Genomic DNA, 12,421 nt, shown 5'->3' on the forward strand with positions numbered 1-12,421 from the left:
TTTGTATTCTTTTGACCTATCAACAGTGATTATGAATGACCTCGCTTGACAACAGATAACCGTATTCATGTTCGATGTGAAAGCATGCACAACGCTCGCGATATTTCCTCAGGGTGCCAAACCGAATCCGGGCGCGATGTGAAAGTAGCTTATAGTCTACAGGGCTATCCACAAATTATCTAAATTCAGGCTGCCTACTGGAATTTTACACTGGCATACACAGAAATAAATGTACCGACCTATTTACAGCTATTTACCTACCTACTTAAGTGCCTATACCTTGTCATCTGCTATTTGGCAGGTCCATGAAAGTTTGCTTTCTCCACACTTCTCTATTTAGTGCTTCTTCTTTTAGTTCCATTTGTGTATTACTATTAGTAATAAGTAAGTAAGTGGTACTTTTATTTTTTAATCTATCAAGCATAGCTACTGTATCCTTGTTTTACTTTTGTATCTTCCTTCTGTCTACTGTATCACAATTTTCAATTATAATCAATCCTTCCTATCCTTTTCATTATCTGCCTCTCTACTCTCTATCAATTTGTCCTTATTTCTTCTGAGTATTTGTATTTTCCTCCAGCACCACATCTCAAAGGCTTCAATACTAAATATTTCCTGCGTAAAAGAATATTCATTAAAATGTGTTCGATATTATTGAGTTTAATCACTGTCCTTCTCAAAGATAGAAACCCTATTCTCAAGGCAAACATACTGTAAGCCATACACAATGATGTACACATCATCTTCTATCATTTTTTTGCCATGACCTCTGACATGATTTGAACCCAAGAATCTGCCAATCATCAACCCCAATTACATTTCTATTTAAATTATTGTCTTAACTCAATAGATGGAACATTCTCATCTGGTGAAGTTGGAGAATATTGTGAAAATTGTCACAATTGTCTCCATGGCGAAGACAAGATTAAGGACTGTACTCGTGAAAAAGACACGGTTTGTGAATGTCCATATGGTAAATATATCACCAGCTTTAGCACATGCGTACCGTGTGATGAATGCAATGAAAAAGATTGTAAAATAGTATGTAACACAACGACACCAAAATCAACGGCAACACCGCTAAAACAGTCCACAACACCTGGTAAGTTTCAATCGATTAGGAAATCATTCTCAATTTGGCAACCAAAACTAATTATATGATGATCAGGAAAACATTGTGGTTGTTTAGAAAATTGAGAAATATACCTCAAATGTAGTTTAACAAATACAACTTAAATTTATGTTAATTTGAACAACACAACAACTCTGATCTTTACTACACTACCTGGATTTGTGAAAACATAATTTTTAATTAATCGATCATTATTTGGACTATGTAACTTTTAATTTATTTTTATTTACTACTTTTCACAGCTAGAACCATTGTAATGACAACACCAAGTCAAAAGACAACAACATCCACATCTATACCGCCTACCACCAATAACCAAGAAGAGGGTTCATCGTGGAAGGATATATACCTTGTACCAATTATTTCCTCTTCAGGTAAGGCTCCCCTTAAAGGAAAAATGTTATGTCGATTTGTACTTGTATCAATTATCTAGTGGCATGACATGAATGAAAAAGACATGACACCTGTTACTATCAGTGAATTACACCCACCTCTTGTATTGTGCACAGGTAGAGTATTGTATATTACAGCTCATTCATGAATAATTTGATAATTTAAATAAGGACCAAAATTTAGTGCATGAGAATTACTCCAAGCTAGTCACCTGTAGCCCATACAAGCTTTCGTGGTCATTCCTTGTTGCCATAGTCTTTGCCTACTACTACTACTACTAAAAATCAATAAAACAGCATGTAGTACATTCTGTTTTATTGATTTTTTTTTTCAGTTTTATTTTTGGTTTTCTATTGGGAGAATGATTTTCTTTGTTGTCTTTACAAAACTAACCCAGATAACTACATATTGAAATTACACATATAAAATAAGAACATTCAGTTTCTGAATTTGTTATTCTTGTTATATTTTAGTGTTTGTTATCTTTGTTATTGGTGGTTTATGCATCTGTGCTAGAAGGAGTTTGTGCTGCTGGACTAGGGAGTCTCGAGAATTTTGGAGAAATTATTGTCCCTGGTGCTGTAAGTTTCTTATGTATAGATTTACCGAAGATTGTTTATGAAGTATTACGGCCCTGATTTTTAGAACCATTAACAGGTTATATAATGCCTAACGAATTTAAGGAGTATTTTTTCTAAAAGCACTAAATTCTTCAGCCAATAAATGTTTATAATCTTTGCTTCAATAAACAGTTTGTGAACATAAATTTGAAAACATTGGTTTGATCATACTAAAATGTTATTCTTCTGTATTTATTAGAAGAACCAACAAGTTGTATACAGTATAATTATCAATATATTTTGATTTTAGGCAAAACAACTGGAATTGAAGGTGGAAATGAAGGAATTGCTGTCTCCCAGGGTAATAAGAAATCTACCATGTGTAATATCCTAGCAGGTAAAAATATAACTGATTTTATTAGTTTTACCAAACAAGTTTTTTACTAGTTTGAACAAATGTCTGTTTCAAATGCAATTTGTATTTTTGTTCTTCCTTTCTTGGAAAATGTGTGACTAGATTCGATAATAAACATTTTTATGTTGTTTCTATAGTAAAGCAGCTCAACAACTTTGTTTGTTTATTTTTATTATAGGGTGTTGTATAACAGTCCAACAAACGGGTAAATATATAATTTTTTAGTTGTAGTTACATACACTATTAATCATTTTCACTGTGTGTGGGAGAGATGAAAAATAATGTCACAGTTTGATACAGAGTAGGGGCTATCAGTGAAAAATCTACAAGGCAGTACTGTACTGTAAGTAAGAATAACAATGTATTAGAAGACTGGAAATGAGCAAGATATACGGATTCAGGACTACTGTAAAGGTCAAAGATACTTTATACTGTACTTGATTGCTTGATTGAGATTATGCTGTTATTTACAAGACTGGTAAAATGTGTAGGCTAGTCATTTCATTGATACATAGTCATAGACTGAGATTGTGGTGATACCTGAAATATTGCAGAACATATCACAAAGCGTAATAATGAATAGGAAATAGTGTGGAGGAGGGAAGAAAATGTGGAGTATGGCATCATACTTAAAACCAATTTAAAATTCCTTCTTTAAATTAATCTATGTGGGTGTGTGTTGGTAGTGGTGGAGTACATGGTCAATAAGATAAGGAATAAATATATATATATATATGGTGTTTATTTTATTGTATTGTATCTTCGCTGAAGCCTATGTAAAATGGCATTATGCATAAATATACATTTCCTAATAGTAAATTTGGTTTAAAAAAACATCATAATTTTCATTTTTTTTTAAGGGGCTGGAGACAATGCAGGTATTATTTCTAGATTTTAATGTCACATTTTCTCATCTTTATTCTTCACTATTCATTTTCTCCCTACTTGCAACATCTTTTAATCAAACAAAATTTTAAAAAAGATGTAGTTTGGGCCCAGCGAAAAATCATATTCTGCTACTGCATCTATCAAAATTATATAATATGATTATCAATATTTTTATTTGAAGGCAAACAAAACGAAAGTGATAATGTAGAAAGAAATAAGAAAACTACTGCTACTGCTAACATACAGTTAAAACATGTAAAAATAAAAGGTAAATATTTTGTAAATACCTGTTACTGAAGTTGAAGAGACAATTTTACTAGTGGAAATGTGTTCTTCACATGCAAGTTAAAAGTTACACACACTGACCATAATCATTTCCATTAGGACATTAAATATTGAATTCTGTACACTACTCATATATTTGTTATTTTATTATAGGTTCTTCCGTACATATACATGGTACATCAGCTACAGGTAAAATTATAATGACTTGTGTTTATAGTTTTTTTTAGTACATTTGTAAAAGATGCATTGTTCACATACTTGGTTGCACTGTGTGAGAGAGATGAATAATAATGTACAGCAGAACAATTTTAGGTGTATAAATGAAACTATGGGAGTGTACTGTAGAGTAGGACACTCATATTAGAGTAGGAGGTGTTTTTAAAGTTCTTGAAAAGATCCTCTAAAGATGATGAAACTTGTCGTAGAGTTAACAAAAATGTGAACAAGGTAGACATTTTAGGCCAGACATGTGTAGAGTTTCCATCAGACCTCCCAACCCCAGGATAAGTCAGGAGTCTCCTGATATATCAAGTCATCTTCTACTAATCTCCTGCTAAAATAGAATTTCTCCCAATTTGTTTATGCAAAAAAACATCCTTATGGATAAATGTATTACTTTAGGCTCTACTACAAGGCAAGGCAAAAATGTATTGCTCTAAAGCATTTACATCTGCCATACCCATTGTTTACTAGAATTATTAGTGATAGCACCTCTATAGTTTTTATTGCACCTTCTCTTGTTTTAAATGCTATCATAAACAATTATTCTAATATTTCATTTATTTAACTTGGGGCCTCTGTCTTTTCTGAAGATAGTATTGCATGACAATAGAAGTAAGACAATAAATAGCAGACTTGAATTGGGGTGTGAGAAGGTATGGAGATAGGAATGGATCAGGGAAGGTGTTGCTGAGGATATCAAAAGAATTTGTGCAAAAAAAGCAGTAGAAAAAGCTATAGAAATTCAAATTCTATTCATTTCCGCAGTTTTCCTGAATTCAATCTTTATTAACATATGATGCAGTGAAATGTATATAAATGTAAAGTTTTATATCAATATGGCAATACTTAATTTTTTCTGAATGTTTGTTTATTCAGGTAATGATAATGTACAAAATACTACTACTCCTGCACAAGGTATGTGTACTCTTTGTTTATTTTCATCATTATATAATATCATAATTACATATATATTGTATACAATATAATACTGTATTTATTTTTTTTAAGGAGCTGGAGACTGTGTATCAACAGGTACTGTTCATTATTGTCTTTTTAGATGTTAATTTCTTAATTGCTCACTATTCACTTTTCATTCTGAATAGACAAAATGATATAAATTAAAACTAATTATTTTTTTTTTTTAAATCAGATAGTGTATTTGAAGAGGAAAATGACAAGACTGAAGGTAAGTTGGATAGTCAAAAATGGACACAAATTCTCTGTGGGAGGGGGTTTTAGACGTTTTATAGACCATAGATATTAAGAAATCAGTTATTTCTTGCCAATAGTCTATTACAAGTGTTATATGGTAGAAAGAAATTAGGGCCCTACTTGTTAATTTATGTATCAAATTTAATGCTCGGACAGAAAGGTCTAATATTAGTTAACTTACAACATAAATTAATCAACTAGCGTTCACACAATCGTTTTATGGGAATTTTCCAATGAACAAACTAAGTCATCACAACGCTATCCCTGGGACGATTCGTCCCAGGGATTCTTTTTGTGCTTCACGAAAATTGTACATAATTTTTGCCCTAAATTCACCCATGAATAGGAGAGTCATTGAACAAGAGTACAAATACTGAAATGTTATTACTGTTGTTTTAGGAACTGACAATCCTGAGAAAAAGCCTCTTATGAATCCTAATGGAAGTTCTGTGAAACAAACTAATGGAAGTTCAAGGAAGGGTAAAAGAAGTCTTATGAGCCAACGTTTATCCATCTCCAGTCTTCCTGATTTACCTGAAGATGGACCTCTAAGTCTACCTAGCTGGTGTTACCGTAAGATAAAGATATTTAAACCTACCTTATTATTGAAATGATATCTGTCAACATCAAGTATGCCATCTTCTTTCTAAGAAGCATACAAGATTGTTTTCATTCATAAGTTTTCTTTTTTATAGAGGACAATGCAAGAGTTCAAAAGGAACACATATTAAACATCGCACCACACATTGGGAAAGAAGTAACAAGGATGGGTTTAAAACTTAACTTTACAAATGGTGAAATGGAAACTATTGAGCATAAGCACGATTCAGATCTATTGAAACAAAATTTAGTGGTATTACAGCAGTGGGTGGAAAAAACAGGTGTTCATGCTAAGAAGGGTGTTCTTGCACAGGCTCTTGATGATGTTGGAAAAGCAGAGTTTGCGATGAAACATTTGTGGTCTGATCAAGAATGGAAACAAGGTATTTAATTGAGTTAAACATTTTCAAAAACTTTTTTTTCATAATATTGTATTGTTTTTAATATTTTGTTTACCATATTTATATTTAAAGAGAAATCTAGTCTTATTGCTGTTTAATATTTTGTTTAGGGATGTCAAAGATCACTAAAAAACCAACATTTTGGGGAAGAAGAAAAAGTCAGGAATTGGAGGTCAAACTTGATTCTGGTTAGTATTCTCTGATGAAATATGGTCAAATGATTAAATTCGAAATCAAAGACCCTAGACCTATATTTTTTACCTATTTTAAGGTCACACACTACATTTATGTAAAATAAATACTATATTGACCTATTGCGATAATTTCTTTCTTTCTAATTTTTTAAATGGTTAAAGTGTAAAAAAATAAGTCATTTCTAATAATTTAGGCAGCCCGCTCTAATTCCCAACATGCATCGCGCACGGATTGTTATTTTCATATTGTGAGGTTATGCATCAATCGCGTGAAAGGGTAAACAAATAAAATAACCGTAACTTTTCAGTGAAAATACAGTACCAGGAAAAAGGGAAAAAATTAATTCAGCAATGACACAAAGTTACCACTCTTTGGTAGGCCTAGAAACGTCTATGAGAGATCTTTCAACACAAGTTACTTGCTATTAAGGAGAGGAAATTGTTTTCATATGTGAACAAGGAGCATTGTATGTTTTGCTACAGCAAACCACTATTCATGGGATTTCCTTAATAATGGGACATTTTGTTTATTTGGTAAATTAATTGTATTTGATGATATTTCTATTGGTTTCTTCTTATTTTTGCAAAAAAAACCCCAAAAAACAGGATTATGTTTAATCATAATCACCAATAAATTAATATTTTTAAGCTTCTCTGTTCCTTCTTATTTTGTCCCAAATAGCGATGACATATTCCTCGTTTATAATGAATGATATATTCACAATGTTTATAATTTATAAATTATTTTATAGGTTATTTTCGTGGCAAGGACTGGACAAAGCAAAGCACATGGCAAGGGATCTGGGATATTATGTTAGAAAACGACTATGGAAGTTTTAGACAACTAAAATTAGCTTGCGGCACTGTAGAGCTACAACAACCTCGTCTTGATGGTGTACAAAGATGTCCGTATTTTAACCCTTCAAGTCATAGTTTGGATCAAGATTCAGTACCACGGATGAATTCACAGTGCGAAAATCGAAAACCTGTTAGTGTTCCTCATGGGGTTAATTGTTTATTTTCTGCCGCATCTATTATTTATTCTGGTTCAGAAGATCATTTCCTTGAGTTAAAACTACGAACTGTTATTGAGTTGACCTATCATAAAGATTATTATTTGAATCAAGAAACACTTATCCATTGTATAAAAGCGGAGTATGCACTGAGTCCAGAAGAGAACATTAAATTAACCAAACCCAAACATATAGAAGCACATTTTGAAAGTTTAGTTCGGAAAACATTAGGCAACCAAAGCGATTTCAGCCTACTGGGAAACTCCATCCATTTGTTCGGCCTTGCCTCAGTTCTAAACTGTAACATTCAGTCCATTTACCCTACGATGCGTGCATCACAACAAAGCCCTTTAAATGTACTTATTACTCCACGTAAAAAGGAGATAGAAGATCCAACAACTGTTTTCATTATGTGGTCTAGGCACACACCATTGCCTGAAGATGGACAGTTTGTTCCTAACCACTTTGTCCCTCTTCTTCAAATACCAACCACACATTAGGCCGTTTTTTTCCCACACAGAATAATTGTCCCTTGTTAGTTTTATCGAGAATGTAATGAAATCAACTGTTGAGGGCGCTATGTTGTGACTTCCTCTTCCTCGGCGTTTTTTATTACCTTGTTCTCATTTGACTTTGTCCTTGACTGGTTATTTTTTCGGGGCGAATTTAGAGTTGTTCAAACATTATTTGCTTTGAACTTTTTAAAATTAGTTTTACTGAAAAAAAATATTTTGTGATCGGGGTTTAAGATAAAAACTAATTCTTTCTGCATTGACAAATTTCAAACCCATCTTAATTTTTATTTGATCCGTCTACAAACAAGTGCCCTTTAAAATTTTATTTTGGCAAGAATATTCCAATATTCAACTTTCTATGCAAGAAAATATGATAAGGGTGGTTAAAAGATTGAATGCAAAACCTTGAAGTAGTTTTAAATTTGAATACTGTTATTGTAAAAAGTAATCGTGTTATTTTTTATTTTAACAAATCCTTACTACAGTACTATAACTACTACTGTTTGGGACAACAGAAGGTAAAGGCTGATTTTAACCTCAAAATAAAAAATTATATTAACAATTTTTAGAATTAATTAAGGTTTATAATTGGTATAATTAGTCGAGGTAAATGTAATATATTCATTACAATGGCTGATATATATTATGCATATTTGTGAAAAAGGAAAGTATTTTTAGATATATTTTCAATTACAATATGATAGTAGATACAAGTTTACTTATAATTTGTAAATCAATATAATTGAACAAATTTTATATTTCTTTGAGTTAAACTAAACATTTTAAATGTAAAAAGCAAAAGTGAGCTTATGTTAAAATGGGAGTGAAAGAAACTTTGTTGACCGAGTGATCCGAGAAACTGACCTCAACTGACCGCACAGCTACGCAAAATAGGTCGACAAAAGCTGAGTTGATTAGTGGAAATAATAGGGAAAAAAAACTGTGGTTCATGTTGACATGACCACGACCAGTTGTAATGTCAACATGGATCTTGTGCACATTGGTTCCACTCCCTCAATTACAGATTACGTCGCGTAATTAGGGCTTGTACACTACTAGTTACTTTCATTTAAGTTTTAATGTTCATGTCGGCGTATATATTAACTTAATACTGATGTTTTTTATCAAAGTCTGTATAACAGGTGATATTGAACAAATTCCAATATCAATCATTCCTAATGAAAATCTGTGTTTGTGTGTTTAAAAAACAAATTAGAAATAGTTTTATTTTAAAAATATAAGTATTTGGATGTTACTTTTAGTAAAAAAGAATCACTCAACTCATCATTGTATCTCTGTACATATATATTACTGTATCATAGGCAATTCTTTGATACAGCATAACATGTTCATCACATGTCGTACAGTACCTGTATCATGGAATGTTAGGTTAAGATTACAAAATGATGCATGTGACATACATGTTACACTGTTTCACAGAATCTACCTTTGATACTGGACAAAGTACAGATACAGTACTGAGAATTAAGTGTGTAACTTAACTACTACACACATCTTTCATTTGTAGCTGCTTGTATATTATTATGGGTACTTGAACAAAATAGCTATACATATCAATATATTTTATATTTAATATATTATGTGGATTGTGATTTTTGTGTGTTATAAGCGTCAATATTGAAACAGAAATATTAATTCTGTATTCTTGTAGTTTAATAACAAATGTATAACCAAAGTAGATAAGTATTATATTTTTAATGACAAAACCAATTGTAACTAATTAAATATATAGCAATTGTATTTATGTATTGTAATAATTAAGTGTCTTTCCACATCATTATGTATGGTAGATGGGAAAGAAGACATTTTTAAATTGTATTGTAAAGAAAGTTTTTTATACGAATAATACCATACATATCAATTTTATAAAATACATTTTTTTTAACTTTAAAAATAGTTTAAATTTGCATATTTTCACATGCAGATAAATAAGATGTATGCAAATTCAATTGTTTGTTTGTCTTTTCACTATAAATCCCACCTGAATGATTGACCCCACACTTGACCCAATGTTGATTCCCACTGAGGCCACCTTTATTTCACCTTTATATATAGAGGGTAACAGAGTCTTTAGCACAACAAGTATATTTTTTTTTTAAATATGAACAATTTCTGTAAATCTATAGATTGTGATTGGTCAATTATGTCCTTGCGTCCTATGGCAACCATGCTTTGTGATAATTCAATGTATTTGGTGCTAATAGTTAGATAAATTGTTTTAATATTTTATTATTCATCATTTTACTAATGTATTTGCACTGCCCGGCTATAATATTTTGCCATTATTATAATTATGTCTTCAATTAATGTATGGCGATGCTGTCTTGTAAATAACTTACTAAGTGTCGGTTGAAAAGAGGTTGGGGGGTGGGTGTGTAGAGGTGAGGGTGAGGGAGATATCATTACTAATTCCATGTGATATACTTTAGTACTATTCCACTGTACATGTTCATAGTGTTTTTGTCCTATTAGATTATTTGGACATATGAAAATACAGATAATAGGATGTCTTATATCAAAGTAACAAAATGTGGTAATTTTGAACTCGCATATCTTCTCATAAACCCCTATAAAGGGGACACTTTTTTGGGTTTAAATGGTGTCCCCTTAATAGGTGTTATAGTTGTATTTTCTTTGGCCATTAAGAGTTATGTTTCTGTATATAAATTATGCTTCATTCTGAAATATAAGTGGACACAATACAAGGTTTGAAGATACTGGTTTGTTTGATATAATGGTTTCATAAACAACTATTATAATGCCATGCTTTGAAGTATTTACTTTTGTTAACTGCCTGCTAAAAAAACAATTTAATTTGGTTTTAGTTTTTTATGTAATTAATAAAAAGAGAAATAATGTATACTAGAGTTATAGAACTCCTACTGTTGGACTCTATTAAAGGGAACAATTGGTTGGTGTCCATTTTTTTATGTGTATATGTAATTCCACAGTTAAACTGAACTTTTTTTATATGATTATTAAATTATATTAAAATAAATTGTGTTAGACGAAATGTATGCGTTAATGTTATAATGGGTAATTATGACTGTTCATAATTTAAGATTTTACTTTAAAAAAGTTGCCATTGACACTTTTTTTTTTTAATTCATTACGCTAAAAGCAAAGTAGTTTTATCCCAAGAATATCCACAAAAGTATATTATAGAAATAGTTTAGCTATTAGACTGGTTGAAAAAGATTATTGATTTTAGAAAATATACCCATTGACATTCCAACTGTGTGGGTTATTGAAGGTGGTATTTTGTAAAAACCGTAACAATTTTGGCGACACCTGCACCCCATACACGATCAGTTCTGATAAACCGAACGGTATAAAATGTTAAGTACCTTGATATTCATGTAAACATTAATTTTAATTCATTTCCTTCAGAACACATACTTAATTATTATTAATCTGGTATGGCCGTCGGGCTACATTTATTTTATGATCTTTGCAATTATGTACACTGTATTCTAAAATGTTATGGTATTTTTATGTTACTAAATTTGTATTGCGAAGTTTTACTCATCAATGTATGATATGTAATTGCAATAATTTTCTATGCATATAACTATATTAAATATTTGTTTCTTTATAAGTGTTGTGTAGTTATTTCAATTAGCCTACAGTATAATCCCTCCTTTTGGAAACCACTATTTAGGGAACACGCCAATTAATAATTCCTGAAACAACAAGAGGAAATACTATGTTATAACACTTCGTATAACACTAACACTACTATAGGGAACACTTGTGTTGGGTCCCAACGGTTTTTCTTAATAAAGACCAATGGATAAAATTGCTAAATATAATGTATTACTTATATACGGTAATTTTGATTTCGAGTAAAGTTCTCTTCTATGCATCGATGGAGTTTTCGTGTCTCACCTGCAGCGACAGAGATGTAAATACAACAATTTGATTGGCTGTATAGGAGTAACGAATAATAATAAAGCGAGTTACAGGTGCAAGAGTATAGCGTGACGGAAAATGGATACCAAATGTATCTTAAAGGTTATTGAAATATATCGTAATGGAATCATAATATCTTTTTGGAATATATGCCTACTTCCAATAGCAAGACAAGAGGACAGTTTAATGTAGATGTAGGCCTACTAAATGCTGGTTCTTAATTTAAGGTAAAATTAACCGATATTTTGCAATAGGGTTGGTGAAATTCAGTCCAAAATACGCAGAATTTTTTCCAAAATACGTCAAGTTGAGGGCGCTATACTAATCCAAAATACGCGAGTCTTTCCAAAATACGTCGACTTGGGGGCGCTATTCATTTCCAAAATACGCGAATTGTCCAAAATACGTCAAGTTGAAGGCGCTAGTCATTTTCCAAAATACGCAATTTGTCCAAAATACGTCAATTTGGAACCGCTTGTAATTTTCCAAAATACGTCAACTTGAGAGCGCTATTCATTTTCCAAAATACGCAATTTAAATAACTCCTTTACTTCTTCTAACCAATTAATTATTGCTATTATTTTAATCACAATACCATATGCTTTTTATTATTATATATTATATGAAATAATTATTATGTTAGATTTCAGATTAGGTA

The 12,421-nt window shown here is 31.3% G+C and overlaps 2 protein-coding genes across 2 annotated transcripts in view; both read left to right on the plus strand.

Moving 5' to 3' along the window:
* LOC140059127 (uncharacterized) overlaps positions 1–12,421 on the plus strand; it is a 46,514-nt gene that overhangs the window by 14,317 nt on the left and 19,776 nt on the right. The window lies entirely within an intron of this gene.
* On the plus strand, positions 230–8,335 carry LOC140059299 (uncharacterized). Its single transcript, XM_072105165.1, has 16 exons — positions 230–311; positions 851–1,102; positions 1,375–1,506; positions 1,999–2,106; positions 2,396–2,482; positions 2,679–2,705; positions 3,361–3,378; positions 3,570–3,656; positions 3,827–3,862; positions 4,772–4,810; positions 4,904–4,927; positions 5,046–5,081; positions 5,507–5,680; positions 5,803–6,090; positions 6,219–6,296; positions 7,055–8,335. Exons 1-16 carry the CDS (start codon positions 230–232, stop codon positions 7,813–7,815), a joined length of 2,229 nt encoding a protein of 742 aa, XP_071961266.1. The 3' UTR covers positions 7,816–8,335.

This window comes from Antedon mediterranea, chromosome 9 (assembly GCF_964355755.1).
Source record: "Antedon mediterranea chromosome 9, ecAntMedi1.1, whole genome shotgun sequence".
Classification (NCBI taxonomy): domain Eukaryota; kingdom Metazoa; phylum Echinodermata; class Crinoidea; order Comatulida; family Antedonidae; genus Antedon; species Antedon mediterranea.

Bases quoted from the DNA above. Each gene is read 5' to 3' on its own strand.
- LOC140059299 (XM_072105165.1), top strand. From the start codon at position 230: ATGTACCGACCTATTTACAGCTATTTACCTACCTACTTAAGTGCCTAT. The intron at 1,507-1,998 runs GTAAGGCTCCCC...GTTATATTTTAG, and splicing joins ACCAATTATTTCCTCTTCAG to TGTTTGTTATCTTTGTTATT. The intron at 4,928-5,045 runs GTACTGTTCATT...TTTTTAAATCAG, and splicing joins TGGAGACTGTGTATCAACAG to ATAGTGTATTTGAAGAGGAA.